The sequence below is a fragment of the Syngnathus scovelli genome, chromosome 9, assembly GCF_024217435.2.
Source record: "Syngnathus scovelli strain Florida chromosome 9, RoL_Ssco_1.2, whole genome shotgun sequence".
NCBI classification, from domain to species: domain Eukaryota; kingdom Metazoa; phylum Chordata; class Actinopteri; order Syngnathiformes; family Syngnathidae; genus Syngnathus; species Syngnathus scovelli.
The window spans coordinates 12,170,748-12,190,902 of NC_090855.1; the positions used below are offsets into that span (position 1 = coordinate 12,170,748).

Genomic DNA, 20,155 nt, shown 5'->3' on the forward strand with positions numbered 1-20,155 from the left:
TTGCCCATTTCTGAAGACTCAACTTTGTTTTAACAACTGCATTTGTAACCAAATAACTAAAATTAAATACCTCTTTTTACACCAAACTAGACATTTCGCTGTACATTTATTTTCAGTGTGTTGCTGTAGGGGGCTTGTTGGTCTCATTCGTTGTTTTAGCTACATACTGTTGGGCCCATGACAAGCTTGGTCCTTAATATTGAGGGAACCTCCGGGAGGTCGAGAAACGCCTGAACTATCTCAGACATGGAAAAGTAAATTATGTGCAGCCCTAAACATTTATCTGAAAATAAATTTACTAAATGACTACAATACGGTAGAAGCGAAAAGTAGGGGGTGTGGTCGTGTGTGCCTCTGATCCTCATCGCAAAACGACGAGTACAATTTTCGCGGGAATTATCCGTCCACCAGTCACGGCCCGCTGCAATATGATTGGCAACAGAGGACAAGCCGCTGCAATATGATAGGCTCTTGTATCGAGGTAATGCCTGCTTGTGCGATGACCATTCCAAACAAGGATCACATTTGTACAAATAATAGTAATACTAATTTTTAAAAAATCTAGTTAATTAGGGTGGGTGAGTGACAGATAATAAGGCCGCCACATTTCAGTCGGACGTTCGGCAGGGTGCAGCAGCCAATGATATTGCAAATGCTCGCGTTCTTCAGCCAATCATATTGCGGCGTGGCGCATCCACCCCGAGTAGTGTCTTCAGCCGGGCCAAGCCAGAGCAGCAAAAATGGCCGCCGGTCCCGGAGCTGCGAGCGGCCACGGAGCCCGCAGCTCCAACGCCGCTTTGGAGGCCTCCCTGGACCGCCGTTTCCAAGGAATATCCAACACCATGGAGTCCATCCAGAGCCTCTCCGGTTGGTGCATTGACAACAAGAAGCAGAGCGCCCTCGTCGTTCGCTACTGGATGAAGTGGCTCAAGAAATGTGAGTCGCCCGAGCGTGCGCTAAGCTCAGGCTAAACCAAGGCTAAGGTGAAGCTAATTCGCGTTCCATTGTTTCCCGAGACGATGCAAATTGGGGAAAGAATTAATTTAGTGGAACGCGAAATAGCGTTGAGTTGTAGCAGTTAATGGTTGGATTTCCCGATGATAGCTAGCTAAAGATTTTCGACCAGGCTGATATCTGCTACCAGTTAGCTGCAAGCTAGCAGGCAGTCGGGCCTCCAGGTCCAAACGTTTGTTTCTTCTTGCCAGGAGTTGTCCACTGCAACACTAAACGCTCCCCACCGCCTTACCAATACCTGCTAGTTACGTCTTTTGTGACGTGTCATGCAAGTCTTCAGAATTCATGTGGTTTTTGTGTTTTGAGGCTTTCAAATTCGGGCTGCCAGTCGTCAACAAAACATGGCTTGTGGTTGTTGTTGCTCCTGTCTATGTGCTGCCCTCCACAGATTGGGCTGCGTCTACTTGTTGGATGTGATTATTCAGGGACTCAAAATGTTTCGCTTTTCACAATCTGTCGAATTATATCAAACACTTTCTCTTGTCACATGTATTTGTACCTTTGCCAATGGAATGTTTTGTTTTTCAAGAAAAAAATAATTCCTGTCCTTATTACTAAAGACCAACAAATGTATAGAACCCGAAAACTCATCAATTCAAAGTGATTTTCAAACATGCGTGTAAACACTTAAACCAATTCAAATTTCAGTGCAAAGAACACAGATAACTTGAACATCTACTAAAGAGCCACAAATTCATCACATTCTACGTTCTGGTTTTGTTTGGGTTATTTTGAACTTTTTATTAAAGGGGCTTTCTATCAATATCGATTACGTGTCAATCGCGATGCGTATTTATCAAAATAGCACCCAGCTCTACTGAATAATTTTGTAAGATGTGTGGAATCGATTGTTAATTTGATTAGGTCTTCAAGCAGTTGAGACAAAACGATGTCACAGCAGAAGCACTTTTGTTTGTCAACCAAAGAAGTGAAGAATCAAGTTTCTGCTGTCGCTAATCGATCTTTTTTTAATCGATTATTCTGTTGATCGAGTCCTTTTGTTTTCTGTGTCTTGTTTGCATTTGTGAGCTGTTTGCAATTGTCTCTCATTTTTGCTAGTGCTTAACAACCCCTGTGCTCATTCAATTTTGTCAACATTTGAAGACAAATGTTCGGCAGTATCGTGTGCACAGTTGATGGATCACATCTGGTTGTTCCACTCGTCTTCCTACTGGAAGGATAACGACGCAACGTAAATGCTCAAGGCTGAATCTGGATGGAGTCATTGGGTTCAGTGGAGGTGCAGGATTAACCTTTTGCCAATCTGAACAAACGGCACATTCAAATGATGAATTTGATCCCAATCCTTCTCCGTCCTGTCCCCTTCCAGCTTCCATAATTTTTTTGTGTTTTTTTGCAATATTTGGGTCCAAGTTGGGTTGAGGCAAATCTCGCGTTCTTGAAACCGATCCAAGATTATGCTGTCAGTGACTTGTTGCAAATAACAACATGAGCACTTGTATTTATTTTTGGGGGCAATTGCGTAATGTGATTGGCGTGTCTTCAGGCTCACATGTTGAAGCTGCTTGCTTTTCCACCAGCCGCACGCTATGCCTGCCGTGCTGTGCAGGCATATTGTTCAAGTTTGCATGTGCTTGTGTGGCGTCACTGTGAGTGCTCGTGCAGGTTTGTCATCTTATTGCATTATTTTAGTTCTATTTGAGGGGCTTACGATTGTCAATTTGTATGTAAACTCCAAATGACCCCAAGTGTGACATTTAAAAAGGCATTTCCAGGGCTTCACGTTGCTGCTGCTTGCTGTTGCCGTTGCTCGTTTGGTTGAAAACAAGCAAATTGCATGTAAAGCAGCCCATCACTGGCCAGGAGGTTAATCAATTCAGAAGATTTATCCTTTTGAGATGGCGAGGGCAGGGGGCAATCAATTAATTTAGTTTAAAATAGTAATGTGATTTGTTCAAATGAGATTTTCTAGTTGCAAAGATTTGCCGTGATTGGACTGCTCAGACTGTTTTACGAGTGAAGTGAAGGGGTGGGAGGCCCGAAGAAAGCAAAGCTAATGTTGCCACGCTCGCATCAAGTGAGGTGGCACTGAGGAGGTTGCTTGCTCTATTTTGCCCTGTAAGGTTAAAAAAAAAAACTGGTGTTTTTTTTTTTAGTTTGGGTTTGTGTTTGGGCTGCTGTCGTCGGTTGGAGCATGTGTGGTGCAAGATGTCTGCAAGTGTGTAAAACACCACTGCGTTCTAATGCGCGTCACAGACACACAAAAAAAGCATTGGCCCAATTGTCTGTTTTTGTTGCCCCTGAAAAATATTTTGTTGCCGGGTTGCTGATGGAACTGTTTTGGAGTTGATACCCCTTGCAAGCATCTACTGGCTCCCAAGAAACAAAACGCAAGTGCTTGCTTCGTCCACTGAAATAGTTTGGAAAGTTGTCAAGGTTTGCTACACGTTGTTACCACGTACGATTTTAACGGCTGGAGGAAGACATTTTTCTTTTCGTCTTAACTTGCCTTTGTGCTGATTTACGGGACGCGCCGGTGAACGCCTGGCAAATTGGCTGTCAAAAACTGGTCAATAAAAGTGTTTATTAAAGTTGATAACCTCTATTTGTCTTCATCTTGGAAACTTATCGTGCATTTTTGATTTGACATTGTTGTAAGAAAAATTTGTGCCAAATCCCTTCTGTCCAAGTTATCTAGGCCGTTTTGACTGAGAAACGATATCAATGTTGAATCACCTCCTCATGTTATTACACACCGTTCTGATGCTTGACAGATGGCAATTGGAAAGTTTGATAGACATTTTTAACAAGCGCCACCGAAATTGACACGCTTGATTTGCTTTTCGAGCCACATGAATTGATGTGATGAACCAGATCTGGCCCCGAGCCTAGAGTTTAACACCATTTCTGCCATTGTTTAGTTTCCAATAGTCTAAATTCTCTGACTTCAGCTTCTCCAAAAGTACAATTCTCTGATTTCTGAAATCCTTCGTGAGAGTACATTGATTGGCTCGCTGTTCATCTGCATTTACCGTAATGCAGACAGACATTTCTATAGTTATTGAAAATATTCCAGAATGAAATGTCCCAAGTGTAATATTTCTGCCTTGCCTGAATGAACATCTTGTGTGCATTTGTGGGTCCTTCCATCTGTTTGTTTCTTCTATCAGCCGACCACAATCATCGATTGAATCTCTTCTACCTTGCTAATGACGTCATCCAGAACTGCAAAAGAAAGAATGCCATTGTGTTTCGCTCTGCCTTCGCCGACGTTCTTCCCAATGCCGCCCTGCTTATCAAGTGAGCCACAGACTTGTCACCTAGTCTCTGCCCAAATGCTTGAGCGTGAACCCGATTGTTGTGTGTGCGGCCTCAGAGACGCCAAGGTCCGCAAGTCGGTGGAGAGAATCTTGTCCATCTGGGAGGAACGTGGCGTGTATCCCGAGGAGCTGATCAACCAGTTGAAAGCCAACCTGAACAAGAAGGAAAAGGATCGGGACAAGCAGAAGGACAAAGAAAAGCTGAAGGACAAAGGTGAAGAGACGCCGCCCGCGACCGGTGAGTGTGCTGCACGCATTTGGTTGGGCCCGCCATGCAATTTGGAAAAGCAACTAGCACGGCAGGAGCTTGAGCGAGATGCCACGGTCGGATTTAAGATGTTTGTGGATGCTTAGATCCAGCCAAGACCAAAGCCGCAATCAAGTCCAAGATCGTGGAAGAGTTTGCGGTAAGTGTCGCGCAAACGTTGGCATGTTCGTTGTTGTGCTTTGACGTTGCGCTTCTTATAGCCCGGCGCACTCATCGAGCAACTGTCAGCATATGAGCGGGTTGCCGCTGAAGAGGACTTCAGGGAGAAGCAGCTGGCAGCTCTCAGGCTGGACATTTGCAGCACGGAAGCGCTCAAGCGGCTGAAAGGTTGAATTTCATGTTCACATCAGTCTAAATCAGGGGTGTCAAACTCATTTTTTTCGCGGGCCGCATTGTAGTCATAGCTTCTTTCGGAGGGCCATTATGATGTATGTATAGATATATAGATGTATGAGCACCTCATAATATATACAGTAAAAGCTACAAAACAGACTGACAAATAACTCGTTTTCAAATCAGGCGAGTAAAAACTGGTCAAATATTTAAAAAATATAAATATTATTAAAGTCCCAGAGACACCGGTATATGTATAAATCGGTTTTAGTTAGCTTATGGGCTTATAAATATAAATTGACGATCCAAACAACGAAAAGGAAGCTGTTGCTCTGAAAAATTTAATTTAAATTTGCCGCGCAGACGAGTTTGACTGCACCGAGCGGCCTCCTTCTAGACTGGGGAAGAAGCCGGAAGTGACGTTTCAAGTTGTTTGCGTTTAGCTTCAGTGAATGTAAACAAAAGTATGTCGAAGCGTGGAGGCAAAAGGTGTATCGCTATGGGATGCAGTAACACCAACGAAGCGGGTGTATCGCTATTATTGTTTCCAAAAGATGAGGGTTTGAGGAAACAATGGACCAAACAGGTACAAAGGACGCGGAAAGACTGGTCTGGTCCTACAGATTATAGTGTTCTGTGCAGTGCACATTTCCAGGAAACCTGCTTTTGTCAAACGAGAAAGGAAAAGGGTAAGTTTAAGTTTAATTTCCGTCAGGCCACTGTACCAAGAATAATACTAGTAAATAAATAAATATTTTGCAGACATCACTCATCAGGAAATAATTAATAAATGAATATTATGAATTTTTTAGACATCCTTCTCAGTTCCCAGAGTTGGGAATTTAGACTGGATATGGTCCTTGGAGACAGGATTTTAGACAGAAATTCCCAGAAATTGCTTCAAATTTTCTAATCCCCCCTTATAATAATGATAATTATAATAATAATACAGCATTTATAATGCACCTTTATCAGTGAAATCTTTCAAAGGCGCAGTGTTAAAGATATAATTTGAGAGCTTTGCCTTTGTTGAATTTTTTGCGATTTTGGTTTGTTTTAATTTTTAATGGATAGCGGTAGCGGTTTAACATGCATGCACAACCCACCTGCATGCCTCCATCCCACCCCCAGCCGGGCTGCTATAAAACCATTTATGAGACCTAGGTACCTAATAATACCCACACAAGTACAACATTTTGTACTACAAGGGTAAAATAAATCACTTATTGCAAATGGGGAATTTTACCCTTGGAAAAATGCCTTCTCCAGCCCAAAATATTATAAAAAAATAACTGTCTTTTAAAGGCTCATTCCAACAAGAATAAATGTATAAAATCAATGAAGCACATGTAATTGAAATATGTTGCATTCTGTTTAAGATTATTGCTGCCATGGAGGCTGACATGCTGTCTCAGGAGGCTGACATGCTGCCTCAGGAGGACCAGGATGCACAATTTGTGACGTCACAGTAATGGCGCCACCAGTGTGGCTGCGTGCGGAACCCGATCGATAAACTGGCATTTAATTTTAGCTTTATTCTTAGTAATCGGTGTCCATTTTTAATTTCCAATGCGGCAAATGTGTTGTCTTTATACATTCTATCAAATTCCGTTCTAATAGAAGAAAAAAAAAAAACGATGTCTCTGGGACTTTAAAAGTGAAGACAATTTGCAATTCTAGTAATGACACATGAATTTGATGCACAATTTGTCTTCGCGGGCCACATAAAATGGTGTGGCCGGCCGTATCTGGCCCCCGGGCCTTGAGTTTGACACCTGTGGTCTAAATTGAGTCTTGTGCCTCTTTGCTCAAATCTGAAATGACTTACAGACAAAGCGGGAGGCAACAAGTTTGCCAAGGACTTTGAAGACGGCTGCCAGACGCTGCAGGACTTTGTCGGCTTTCTAGAGGAGGAGTTGAAGACTGGGCCCTCCCTGCTGGAAGCTTTGGAGAACGCTGACATCTTCTACCACACGCAGTACAAGGAGGTCAAGATTGTGGCGAACGTGAGTCAGTGTTGCGTTGTTGGGAGGCTCTCTTGAAAATAGAACTCACCCATTTTGACGACGCGGCAATTTTTGGGGTCACATTGTCCAACTTCCGATGTCTTTCCGTCCACCCACACAGGCCTACAGCGCTTTTGCCAACCGCGTGGCCAGTCTAAAAAGGAAGCTGGACTCCCTCAAGTCAACTCTGCCCGGGTCTGAGGACTCACCTGTCCCCTCCCCCTCGGAAGACGCCCCCTCCCCCACCGGCTCCGACTCCCCCTTTGTGGGGCCGGGCGGCACCGGAGCGCGGGTGGACCCAGAGCTAGACGGCAAGGCCATGGATGAAGGAGACCTGCCCGGTGACGGCCAAGAGGACGCGGAGGCGTCTGATGAAGAGGAGCGCTCTTCCTCAACAGCCGGTCAGCCGCCGAACCGTGCCCTCACCCTCTCGGCTCACCGTACGGCGACGCAGGTCCAAAAGCATATTTCTCTACGATGCAGGTGACAAGACGAGCGTGATGTCCCCGGTTGTCGTCAAGTCAGATGCAGGCTGCAAGACTCCCACCACGCCTACAAAAGTGTCAAAGGCTAACAGCACCGCCGCGTCAACATCGGTCACACCTCAAGCGCCATCCGCGCCTCTGGGAGTCAACATGGCCAAGGTGGACCTGGGAAAGATCAGCTCCATCCTCAGTTCACTCACAGCCGCCATGAAGAACACAGGTGTGTGTCTTGGCGTGTCATGGTCAGAGAGAAAGTTGGAATCTTGACTCTGACATTGTCTGTTTGTCAGCCACTTCAGCTTCCTTCCACATCGCCAAAACAATTCATGTAGGGTTAAATGACGACAAAACTGTCCTTAAGTGTGAAAGAAGCGGACTTCAGGAATGCTTTTCACAGAGGGTTTGCCTTGAACTGGCCTTTTTTTTCCCCATGCTCTCGTGTGTCCAAGCAGGGAGCCCCTCAGGCCGGCCGTCTCCGGGAACACCCGGCACACCGTCGGCCCAGTCGACAGCCTCCAAGGCCACACCGGCAAGCCCCGCCCTCGCCACTATATTGTCACGTGTTGACATCACACCCGAAGGCATACTCAACGCTCTGTCAAAGAAAAACACACCAGGTATCCAAATGTATTTGGACTCTGGCAAAAAGCAAGAACTGTCAATTTTTATAAATCTGTTTTTCTTGTCTTTTGACAGCGTTGTCATCTCTCCTGCACAATGTGACAAACTCTGCTCAGCCCACCCGAGCTTCACCAGAAACAACAGCGACCGCGTCCTCATCCTCAGCAAAGACCCCCAAAGCAAAATCCTCGATGGGAAACAGTCTCAAGCGAGACGCACCCAGCAGAAACAGAGTCTGGGAGAAGGGCCGGCAGCTGTCCCCGCCTCCACCGCCGCCTCCTCCCCGCGTCTCTCCTCCTAGCCTGGAATCCAAAATCAACAGTTTCTTGCAGGGCAATCCCGGTTTCAGCCTGGCCTTAGGTGACGCCAGTCCCGACGGCGTAGATGGGACCCCGGTGCGCGATGAGGCTGCCGCTACCCCCACCCAAGACGAGATCATGGATGCGCCCGGGAGCGTGCCCGAGTCTTTGGGCTCCTCTGGCAGCAACAACCTTTCGCCCACGGCGTATCGCAGCGAGCCCTGGGACGCTGTGATCACGCCGTCGGCAAGTAACGACGACGGCGCCGGTGACTATACCTCCTCGCGCTACGGAGGCGCAAAAAGGAGCAATGAGGCCAAGAATGCGAGGAAGCAGGCGGCCTCCGCAGGCACCAGTGAGCTCACCAAGATGAAGAAAGATGCACAGCGCATTCAGGCTGCGACGGCAGGAGGAGGCGCGAGAGCCAAAGCCGAGCGTCGGCTCTCGGCCGGCTCTCGAAAAGCGAGCGTGGGCTCGGAAGACGGCGGCCCAAGTGGGAAAAGGGTGGACGACCGGTCGCCCGGTAGGGACGGAGGGGGCTACCATCGCATCGAGACCCTGGTTTCCCCATGCACCGAGGGCGCACCCATTGAGACGGTGGGCTACTCTAAGCAGCCCCCTGCAGGAGAGCGAATCAAGACAGTGGAGAGCATCCGTGTGATTGGCCGAGACTCTCGGCGAGGGGGTGGAGCCGGCGCTCGCTCCGGGGCATCCATGTGGTATGAAGAGGAAGAGTACATGGAAGCACAGTCCACCTCGCCCCACACCGTCCCCACTCCTCTCGGCGGCGGGGAAATGCCTCCGCCTGCCATGCCGCTCCCGCATCATCTCCTAGCTCACCCCTCTGTTCCTCCTCCAGTCCGTCACCCGCTCCCTACTCTCCCCCCACCACAAATTCCCTTCCAAATGCTTTACCATGCTGAGAGTCTGCAAACTCCTCCCCCTTCCCATCTCCTACACCCGCCTCTTCCCTCACCCCATTTCTTTAGCGCACCCCCAACTATACCTCAACCTCCTCCGCCTCCCATGTCGCCCACACTGTCCCCCTCTTTACCCCCAGGGATCATGGTCGGGGGACTTTGCTTGCCAGTCGATCGGATGCAAGCTGGCCCGGGCAGGCACGACAGCGCGGAGCGAGGAGGCCCCAGGGGCAACAGGCCCTCGCCTCGCCCCCTCCTGTCTTTATTAGGCGATCCTCCCAAAGCGCCCCGTCCCGGGACGGTCAAAGAGCCGTTTGCCGCCCACCATACGCCCCCTATCCACCGCCCGGGTGCGCCCGGCGCTCCTCCGCCTCTCCTGGGCCGAGTCAAGGAGCCCCCAAATGTGCAGCCCCCGCCTGCGTCTCCTTCGACACCGCCGTCCCCTGCTGTGGACGGCGCGCCCGCTAGATCTCCTGCGGCCCCGCCTTCCGGGCACAACACCCCAGCTAGTCCTAGCGGGCAGCCCCTTAACCACCCTCCCAGTCCCGTGCCCCTCTTGGCACTGCCCACTCAAAGGCCCCCCCTGCTGTCTAACCCGCACAGGCCGCCGCAGCGGGGCCAGCACTCGCGACATTTTAACGAGCAAGGCGGCGGGAGGTTCCGCGGCAACAAGCGTCCTGGCCCTCCCTTCGCAGGCGGCCCCTTCCATGGCCCGAAGAGACCCTTCCAACCGCCGCGCTACTGAAGTGCTGAAAGAGCGAGAGAAGGAGCGCAAGCCACAAGGCTAATGTGTGCGTGTCGGCCTCGCTGCTGTGAGCCTAGGTATATTTCCCTATTTTGAATCCTAACACTTGTGTGTAAATAGTGTATTAAATCTTCAAAGAATGCTTAGTGCACCGTGTTGTATAAGCGCATCTCTAGACTCACTTTGGCATCATCCTCAACGCATATTAGGAGATCAAACTAGCGTAGAGGTCAGCTACATACATCTATTTGAATTCCTTACAGTGGTCATACATTTCACGGAAGGTCCCACTTGATACACAGCCAAAAAAAAAAAAAAAAAGATGTTCAACGATGTCAACTTATGAACCACAATTTGTTCCAAAGTTGCTTTTCCTCCCTGAAGGTATGAATGTGTGCACTGTCCTCCAACAGTGTTTGAAGCCAGTTCCAGAATTTGTAAATAACCCTTGTCAAATTTCTTCTTCCCGCCTGTCCCTCCCGCCTTTGTCATTTTAAGATTATAAATATGAACGAGTGACTGCCTGCCTTTTTTTCCTCCCCTCTTCAAACTCTTGCAAATGATGCTCACTGTTTCAGCCTGTTGTTAATTGTGATCCAGGCCGTGGAAACACTCAATTAGCGCCGATTGCCTGTTTTATTTGTTCATTTTTTCCCCTTTTCAATCCAGCATATAGAAAAAGAGTAAATAATTTTGTATTTTAATTAGGGATGGGCATGCTAGTCCACCCGGAGTTGTTCTGGCTGAAGACTATAACGTGATGGGAAATTGAGTTACATCCATTCAGTGACTCAAAATAAGTTCCTTGATGTTTTTTGAGAAGATTAAAGTTCAAGATTTCCCTTCACAGCATGTACTCAAATGCTCATCCCTAATTTTAATTTCAAACCTATTTTGGTGCCTTGAGATATGAGTGACCCGATTTGCAAGCAATGATATTTACATGCTAGCATCTCTGCACTTTTTGAAAGACAAAAGTGGCGTAAGACATTTTGACAATTCATGTAACGATGTGCACTGTCACCTGTTTTTTGTCCTCTGTGAAAAGTGACGATTGCACAATTTTGCTGAGTCACTCTTAGTACTGGAAGAAGAGTTTTTGTTTGCTCTGCACTGCCTCCAATGGCCAAGGCGAGCACACCAAAAGGAGCAGGAAAATTAGGTGGTTTGCAGAAACGAAAAACTGTTCCGGTCTTTACTATGTTTGTTGGTGCTGTGACGCCTTTTCAAAGTACAACTGTAAAGAATGCTATTGTCCTAACGTAGACAATTTTCTGGGGGGGGAGGGTCCGGAACAAACGAATGGCTTTTCCATTCCTTTTACTCAGAAGAGTTTTGAGTATTGAGCTCACAGAAGATATTCAGCTGGGATCTCAAGGCACCAGCACGCTTCAAGTTAGCATCATGGCGGGAAAGCAGTCATGCCACAACTTTGGGGGGCTCCTGCATGTCCTAACTTGAATAAAATCCAGAGTTTGAATGAAAGGGGTGCGGGAGGGACTTGATTCGCTCTTGAATAAATAGCGCTTTGTAGTTTCCGTGCGCTTCTCTTTCTTGTATAAATGCCGTTGAGGTCGCTCTAGACAAAATTCAAATTTCACTGTGGCCGATCAAACACATATTCATTGCTAAGGATTGCTCTGATGACTACTCACCAGAATACTGTTCAGTTTATCTCTCAATGTCTAAGCTTGTCTAAGTTTCTTTTTATTTATTTTTTATTTTCCATTTAGAATGTATTTTTTCACCCACGTTGTATTCTTAACCCAAGTTGTTTCAGCCATAGTCTGTTCTGTGAATCTGAATTTGGAAAGACCTTTTAAAATAGATCAGAATTTAGATGACATTTAAATCACCTATACACCACTTCAACCTCTCAGTACCACACAGGAAATATTAAATTGACACTCTTGTTTTGCCATCCATAATTAATTCATACCACTCATTTAAAAAAAAAAAAAAGTTACACCTACGCTGTAATGACACAATCCTGATGTCACATTTTCAGCAGTGTAAGTTTTACAGTGAACTGAGCACATACAGGTGTTTCTCATACACATACATACTCATACACTGCCACAATGACGTCACTACCTCCAAACGGGTTATCTGAAGACTGCTTTAGCATCACCATGTGTTCGAAATCGTGTACAACACATACCACTGTTCATTTAAAAGTTGAACATTTCCCCAGCCGGGGCGGAATTTGCCCCAATTTGTTTAGTAGATGCTACCTTGCTAATATCGGTTACCCCCACATACATTGTCGAGTACATTAACGGTTTTAATCCCCAACGGTGCGTCTAAAGATTATTTACGCTTCTCATCCCTTAACCCTGCATTTATTTTAAATTCGTATTGTGACGATTAGTAATTTGTAGACTCTGAACAACGCAAGAAAGTGTATCATAACTTTGCTTTTGTTTGTATCTGATTCATTTATTTCTTTAGTCATTTTACAAACTAAAAGGTTGCCGTTGAATAAATATTTTCCAGCTCACTTTTCAATTTGGCGTCGTAACGGCGCCTGTATACATGCTCACGTGCAGTTACTGTAGTACAGTATGCAGAATACGCGCTCGTGGCTGCCTGTGAACGCGCATGTCGTGACGTCACACGCGCTGTTCCGGGATCATGGCCGCGCGCGTCGAGTTGAGTGCACGTCGGTGTTGCTTGTAGTTTGACGACGCGAGCTGAATGCTCGTCCCGCCGCGTGTGTTTGAGATGGCAGTGACGCATCTTTTCCGGCCGCTCGTCCGGCAGGCGAGCGCTCGCGTGTACAGGAAGTACAGCAAGGTGCGCAACTGTTTTGAGTTAGCAGCAGAAGCTAACGTTAGCATGCAAGGCGGCCTGTGATGTCATTCAGTGTGGCGGGCTGCCCTTTCTCATTAAGACGACACTTTTACCACTGAGGACTTGTCATTGTCAAATGTTTTTACACTCGTTTTAAAAAATGACAGTCACCCAATTAAATGAAATGGCGCCTTCGCTTGATTTTCCAGCACGCAGATAACATGGGACAAAAGTACTGTTTATAGTGAGGCAAACATTTGCAGCGCCACGACACTGAGGTTTGGACATATTCGTGTTATCTTGGGAGCAGCTACAAAACCGAATTCCCCAAATGACGTCAATTGATTCTTCTGGGTCACTCATATCTAGTTGATAAATGTGCTCTGTTTGAAGTCCAATGCAAGAATTCCTCAATGGGCTATTATCATAAATGGGCTACTCCAAACAAATAAATCATTACAAAGCCAGGAATATTTACAATACATTGAAGAGAGTTTTGGATCACTAAACTCTAGTTTAACAGGCACACTTGGTTCTCAACGCTTTGGGGACCCTTTACATTCCAATTTATTAGGTACATTGAGTTTTGTTAACAGTCAAGTATCAATTGGCAAGGATTTTGTTGCCCAATGTGCCTCTTGCATTGTTTTCTTGGTCTCGTGTTTATTCTTGTAGAGGATATTAAAGCACCATGAACTCAAACTTCAGTTTGAGCAGTTTGATTCCTCAAAGGATTTTTTAATGTCACTTCCTCACACTATTAACATTTTTGTCTTCAGGCATATCCGACGTTGCCAAAGAGGGTGCAAGTCTTTGAGTCTCTTTGGGAGCAGAGGATCAAAAAAAGGAGAGCTGAGGCTTCTGAAAAGTGCATCAGTGTCCAGGTTGGCGATGGGCAGCTCGTGAAGGGAACTGCTGGCATCACAACGCCGCTCTGGGTTGCACATACTATTCGGTAAATGCTCCAGCTGCACAAGCTGATTTTTTTTTTTTTCTCTCTCTGCCGTATGCACTTTGCTAATCTCATTTTCCTTCACAGTAAGAAAGGAGCCTTGGTGAGCAAGGTGAACGGGGAGCTGTGGGATCTTGAGCGTCCCCTCGAGACTGACTGTCAGCTGCAGCTTCTCGGTTTTGACTCGCTTGAGGGAAGAGAGGTGAAAACATTTGCGTATTTCAATTCTGCGCTTGTCTTTGTTTTCACAAGCATTCTCTGTTATTCCAACCAAAAGTCATCCATTTCACGCAGTATGCAAGATTATGACCAGCCAATATAATCAAGCATCTCAGGAAATATCAGAAACTTTGATTTATTATCCATTTTTCCTAGCGATGCTTTTTTTGGTTTATTTTTTCTAATGAGCAACCTGTTATTCCCACTCGCGACCACAGATGTCACTGCTGTACACCAAAACCTTTGCCCTCCATCCTTTTACAATGTAATAGTTACTTTGAAACAAAAAGTTCGTAGCACTCAGACTCTACCTTTACGACCTCCAGGCAGCTTGGCGAACAGGAGCATGCGTGCTGGGCGGAGTGCTGCAGAGGGAGTTTGGCGCCACTGTGTATCGCCAAGGAGCGTCGGAGCTCGGCCTTCACTGCGATCATGTGTTGGATGACAGGTCAGACACAGCGGGCCTCCAGTGTGGGAAGCAAAAATGCTTGGAAATACAAATCTTACAAATAGAAAAAGTTTTACACTTCAGTACAGTAAGTGGGGCTGTTCATGTGGAGTCAGCAGTGCCAGGCTGAGTTTGCATTGCCGAAGATGGTGTCTTCTTGCAGCATAACAAATCCCCTGTCTCGATGACCCCAAAGCGCTATGTCTAACATCGGGGCATGCTGGGCCTCTGACCTACTTTCTTCTCACATCTTGAACTACTTGCCCCTCTTTGACACCCCTCCTGCCTCCCTCCCTCTGTCAACACTGCTTATCTTTTGATGGTCCACCTGCATCTTTCCTTCACCCACAGTGCTGCCTTGTCTCTGAGTGCCGTGGAGGAGCAATGCAAGGCAGCCGCCGCCCTCAAGCTGCCTCTGACCAGGCTGGAACTCGACGCACAAGAGATGAGCGACCTCTTCCGGGTTAGTAACGCTCGTCCGCACCAATTAATCAGCCAGCGCCTTCTCTGAGCAAGACACAATGAAGAAGCAGCAGTCAAAGTGGTCAAAATTCATCTGTCAGGGGTAGAAGACAGACCCGGAGGCCATTTACGTACTTGGTGTGCTTGCAAGTCCAAACAGGTCTCAAGTTGAGATGGAAACATTGCTATAGAGCTGAGATTTGAACCCAGAACCTATGAGACCGATGTGCCGCCCCTCACATGATGACTTCCCCAAAGTAGTCAACGTGTGCAGTTGCAGCGAGAGACTTTGTGGCTTTCTTGCTATCTCTTGTCTCTTCCTAACCTGGAACACATGAGGAGCCTTTTCTTTTTGTGTGTTTTTTTCAGGATGACCAGCTCAGATTGCAGTTTGCACGGGAGCAGCTAAAGGGCCTCACTGCTACAGTATACAGGCACGTGTGTACATACACAGGCGCGCTAACAGGTATTTAGAATGTCCTGTAAGCACGGTGAAAAAACTCTTGCAATCCTTTTGTGTTCCACAGGTGTGGAGACTTTGTAACAGTCTGTAATGGGCCCCTCCTCCCTCACACTGGCCTCCTTGGTGTGTTCAAGATGCTCCAGGTTTGTGTCTTTAGGAACTGCTCATCCTCCTGACGGGTTGCAGGCCACGCAGGGCTCTTTGCCAACTATCTGTGGGCAAGAGGCAGGGTCGGATGTTTGTGATTGCACTGTCAATCAAAACAATCACTTGCAAAGTGCTTTGCGTCAACTAAAGCTCAGACAAAAACAGGCAGTTGCGTGTTCAGCCTGGCGAACGTGCACAAGTGTTTATTTTGGCCCATACATGTGGAGGGCTTAATGCGGCTGTGTGAACGGAATGTTCCTCGTGGTTATTGATCCATGAGGGAGCCCTCTTCCATCCTGGTCCGTCATCCTGCCTTTCCGTGGCGCCAGCAGGATGTTGTTATGTCAGAGGGAGGCCGGTTTCCTGTCCTTGGCTCTTCCAAACACACAAACTCCGAAACTCTGTGACTGGCATGGCTTCGCCCTTCCTCTCCCTTTCGCCACCTTTTTACTCAGCGCTTTCGTCGACGTGAAAGATTCAGTTTCTCGCTCTCTCGCCCCCCCAGCTGTCACCCCTCACCCTGGTCGATCAGAGCGAGTGTCCACCTTTGAAGCGTCTCTTCGGGGTGGCCTTTCCTACAGCCAAGCATAAAGAGCAGTGGGAGAGAGAACAGGAGGAGGCCCGCAGGAGGGACCACAGACGCATCGGCACGGTAAAAGCGATCCGGACCTGAACGAGAGCCAACATCATCCATTGAGCTTCCAGTCCATATCAGTTTACTGTGCTTACAAATTGAAAGCAAACGACACACACACACAGCGACATTCTAACAATGCACACATTCTTCTATTCTTTTATCCTCTGCATAGAATTAGTGCCGTATTTGAAGAGCTGAGGTGTCATAACAAATTCCACTTAAGTTCTGGCACAGCTATATGATTAGCTGCAGAATAATGACATTTAATTCAATGGGGAAAAAAAAGATGATCTTATCTGAAGGCTTGACTGCTTAAAAATACTCAGAAAAGTGAAAAGAAAATATTTGAAACACGTTGGCGTCTGTGAAAAGTCCGACTTTATGTTTTTCCAGGAGCAGGAGCTGTTCTTCTTCAACGATGTCAGTCCTGGAAGTTGCTTTTTTCTCCCGAAAGGTGCGCACGTGTACAACGCCCTCACGGACTTCATCAAGGTGAGAGTTGGGAGGTTTTGTTTACTGTAGCACCCCCTGCTGTTGCATTCCACTGGCACAAGCATTGGCTTAAAAATACACCCCAGAGGGCATTGTTGTTTTCCATCGTCGCTCAGGATATTGCGCTTGTTTGTCTGCGGCGCACTGTGACAGTGTAAACGCGTCCTTGCACTCTTTGTGACACGTGCATCCTAACTCCCTCCCTCCCTCCCTCCTCTGGCAGAGCGAGTACCGGCACCGAGGCTTCACCGAGGTCATCACGCCGACTCTGTACAGCACTGCCTTGTGGGAGCGCTCGGGCCACTGGCAACACTACAGCGACAACATGTTCACCATCACCTCAGAGGGCTCGCAGACCTACGCGCTCAAGCCCATGAACTGCCCCGCCCACTGGTACGTCTGAACAACCGCACAAGCTCAGTGGCGCCAGATCCCAACTGACGGCGTCTTCATTTCAGCCTGATGTTCGAGCAGCGCGTGCGCTCGTGGCGAGAGCTTCCTCTGCGCTGGGCCGACTTCGGGGCACTGCATCGCAACGAGCTCTCCGGCGCTCTCGGGGGTCTCACCCGGGTCCGCAGGTTCTGCCAAGATGACGCTCACATCTTCTGCGCGCCCGAGCAGGTCGGTATGAAAACGTGCTTGAGTGTCACATTGAGAAGATCAGGCTGCTGCCAGCCGTGCTGTTGTTCCACCGGTTCTCAGAGCAGCATAGTCAAGACAAACCCAGTGGTGTTTGGTAACCCGAACCAATTTGACAAATTGTGAATATTTTTTTTCAAATGCTCTTCAAGCTGTTTAAAGACAATAAGACCTTGTGTGTAGAAAAACACCTGCTTTGAACTGTCAGAGATTCCTAATACCTTGAACAATTGATACCCAGCCCAAAGGTTTGGTAATTACACATAATGAACACAAGGTGGCAGCGAAGACCTTTTGGGTAAAACTAGACAAGACCTGACTAAATGAAGTAACCTGCTCAACATAGCTGGAAATAAAGTTAAAAAAAAATCTAATTTACGACAATTGACTCAAAAGGGCTTCTATTCTGACACAACCTATAAATGGGACTCATGTGGGTTTATATTAGAGCAATTTGATGGGCGTGCCTGTAAATAGGTTAACACATTCTCCCTGTTGCCCTTGGGCGTTTGTTTTTCTTTGCCCCTCACAGCTGGAAGATGAGATTGTGGCTTGTTTGGACTTTGTGAGGCGCGTTTATCAAGTGTTTGGGTTTTCCTTCCATTGCCTCCTGTCCACACGTCCCACTCCCTGCCTCGGGGAGCCCGGGCAGTGGGACTGCGCCGAGCAGGTATGCGCCCACTGCAAATTGCCTGTAATTGTGTTTACCGCGAATTGCGGCAACCACTACAAAACGCTCGCTTCACTTCAAACGATTTTTCAAGCTGCTGCGCCGCAGATGTTGATCTCAGAGCAGCAATTAAAGCGCATTCAATTGCACGCGATTAAATGCGCACACGCCCTCATGGATGGACGCGACTATCAAACCGCTGTTTTTGTTTGTTTGTTTGCGTGCGCAGCAGTTGGAGCGGGGTCTGCGGCAGTTTGGCGAGCGGTGGGAGTTGAATCCGGGGGACGGAGCCTTCTACGGGCCCAAGGTGAGCGAGGTCATCAATCAATGTTTCGATCATGTTGGCAACGGCCTTACTTCAAAATGTTATTGGAAATGTAGCAAAAGGTTTTGTTGGTAGAAAATGTACGAAGCCGGGAAGAGATTTTCCAGCTCAGGTGTGTGAGCCGGGAGTCAAGGCGAGGCAAGTCAAGTCAGGGTGCGCTTCGGCAAAAAACCTCCACGTTCCATCAAAACAAACATTCCTCCTTCCGCGTCCAGTTCGGGCGTGTTGGCAGCAATTAGCCACATCCGCTCCTGTCTCGCGCTAGCTCGTTTTATGAGCATGTCGCACTGCAAAAAATGTAATTTGTGTCCCGCACCTGTGAGTCAGAGCTCTAATGCCGCCCTCCCCCCCCCCTTTCCCAACGCTACACAACGTTGCAGATTGACATCCAGATAAGAGATGCGATTGGCCGACAGCACCAGTGCGCCACCATCCAGTTGGACTTTCAACTGCCAATTAGATTTGACCTTCAGTATGTCGGGTGAGTGCTCATTTCAGATGTCCTTAATAGTGCAACGTGTTCTCCGTGGATCATGAATCCGTTTCCTCATGAAGTCATGGTGGTAACTCTGTGTTTTTCTCAGGCGAGACGGCCGGTCCCATCGGCCGGTGATGATCCACCGCGCGGTGCTTGGTTCAGTGGAGAGGATGATTGCCATCTTGGCTGAAAACTTTGGAGGCAAATGGTGAGAACAAAATGAAGTCTGTGTGTTATCTATTGAGCAAATGTGTCACCGTCTGTTGTTGGTCCCCCAAAGGCCGCTTTGGTTGTCTCCGGCGCAGGTCATGGTCATCCCTGTAGGAAGCAGCTGCGAGGCAGCTGCCATGGAGGTCAGTAAGAAATTTTACTCACAAGACCAAAGACGCAACGAGCCTACAATGTTTGTCTTGTACTAAGTTGGTGCAGCAGTTTCGCAAAGCTGGCTTCATGGCGGATTTGAACGAAGACGCCGGCGCCACCTTAAGTAAGAAGATTCGCTCTGCTCAACTGGCGCGATACAACTACACCTTGGGTAAGGACTGCCAAGAGTGAGGTCCTGTCGACCTTTACGTTCTGTTTTTCCGATGCCAAATATTTTGTTTTTTCGATGCCAAATATTTTGCTTCCAGTGCTCGGCGATGAGGAGCGTGAGAACGCCACGGTGAGCGTGCGCAGTCGAGGCGGTCGGCAGCTGGGCAGGAGGTCCGTCCAGGAGGTTCTGACGATCCTCTCGCAACTACGAGACTCCAGGAGTAACCAAGATGACTTTTAAAGGCTGACATACGTGACATTCGCGATCAAGTAACACAACCGGATTACACGCACACATTTTCGAGCTATCATTGGCTGTCACAAAATTGAGGACGGCTCTTTCTTTGAACTCAGCCTTAGCCCTGGTTGCTATGGTAACACGACGGCTCTTTGAGACTCAAAATCGGCTGATTGCGTCAGGGGAAATCATGTCGTAGAAATGTTAAAACTCATGGGAACTGTTTTTTAAATGTAAGAAAAGAAGCATAGTAATTTATATCTCAACTGTGGAACAATTACAAATGTGTCATGTCACCAATGTTTATTTTGTGTGTTGCCCTTCATCTGGGAAAAGCACAGCTTCAATTTCCAATAAAACTGCATCAACCCTTTTTCTGTTCATTAATGTTGCTCACTCCTAAATCTCAAAGCTATTGGGAGCTCACTGTCTGTGATGTGCTCCCTTAATTCCCCCCCCCCCCCCCAGCCCACTTAGGCCGCGTCATGCTGTGAGAATAAAAGGGCTGGCTTGCCTTTAAAAGAGTGGAAGAAAGGGAGGATGCTGGAGAGGAGAGGAGGATTTGACTAAAATAGGAGTTGGAGCAGCAACCGGCAGTGGCGTGTTTTGGTGGAAACTGCCAAGTCAAGGTACAGGTCAAAATGATTGGATGTCTCTTTCTTTTTTTTTTAATTGAGGGAGAGCAA

The 20,155-nt window shown here is 47.4% G+C and overlaps 1 protein-coding gene across 4 annotated transcripts; it reads left to right on the plus strand.

Annotated features, from left to right (window-relative positions):
- The first annotated feature begins 707 nt into the window (after positions 1-707).
- Positions 708-19,842, plus strand: LOC125975639 (threonine--tRNA ligase 1, cytoplasmic). 4 transcript variants are annotated; one of them, XM_049731433.2, is made up of 18 exons: positions 9,971-12,768; positions 13,545-13,720; positions 13,805-13,919; positions 14,263-14,384; positions 14,736-14,847; positions 15,216-15,280; positions 15,374-15,452; positions 15,962-16,108; positions 16,487-16,585; positions 16,809-16,978; positions 17,044-17,206; positions 17,757-17,894; positions 18,124-18,201; positions 18,600-18,700; positions 18,804-18,905; positions 18,978-19,050; positions 19,118-19,232; positions 19,330-19,842. In XM_049731433.2, the coding sequence occupies exons 1-18, from the start codon at positions 12,670-12,672 to the stop codon at positions 19,470-19,472; spliced, it is 2,097 nt and encodes a 698-aa protein (XP_049587390.1). In that variant the 5' UTR covers positions 9,971-12,669; the 3' UTR covers positions 19,473-19,842. The 4 variants fall into 4 exon arrangements, 2 of the variants coding, with proteins under 2 accessions (XP_049587388.1, XP_049587390.1); XR_011087327.1 differs by lacking the exons at positions 13,805-13,919; positions 14,263-14,384; positions 14,736-14,847; ... (11 more) ...; positions 19,118-19,232; positions 19,330-19,842 and adding exons at positions 708-936; positions 4,146-4,275; positions 4,352-4,509; ... (4 more) ...; positions 7,386-7,607; positions 7,840-8,004 and having other exon boundaries at positions 8,084-10,049; positions 13,545-13,692; XR_007483991.1 differs by lacking the exons at positions 13,805-13,919; positions 14,263-14,384; positions 14,736-14,847; ... (11 more) ...; positions 19,118-19,232; positions 19,330-19,842 and adding exons at positions 709-936; positions 4,146-4,275; positions 4,352-4,533; ... (4 more) ...; positions 7,386-7,607; positions 7,840-8,004 and having other exon boundaries at positions 8,084-10,049; positions 13,545-13,692.
- Positions 19,843-20,155: the final 313 nt, after the last annotated feature.

Bases quoted from the DNA above. Each gene is read 5' to 3' on its own strand.
- LOC125975639 (XM_049731431.1), top strand. From the start codon at position 741: ATGGCCGCCGGTCCCGGAGCTGCGAGCGGCCACGGAGCCCGCAGCTCC. The intron at 4,276-4,351 runs GTGAGCCACAGA...GTGCGGCCTCAG, and splicing joins AATGCCGCCCTGCTTATCAA to AGACGCCAAGGTCCGCAAGT. The intron at 4,703-4,763 runs GTAAGTGTCGCG...CGCTTCTTATAG, and splicing joins AGATCGTGGAAGAGTTTGCG to CCCGGCGCACTCATCGAGCA.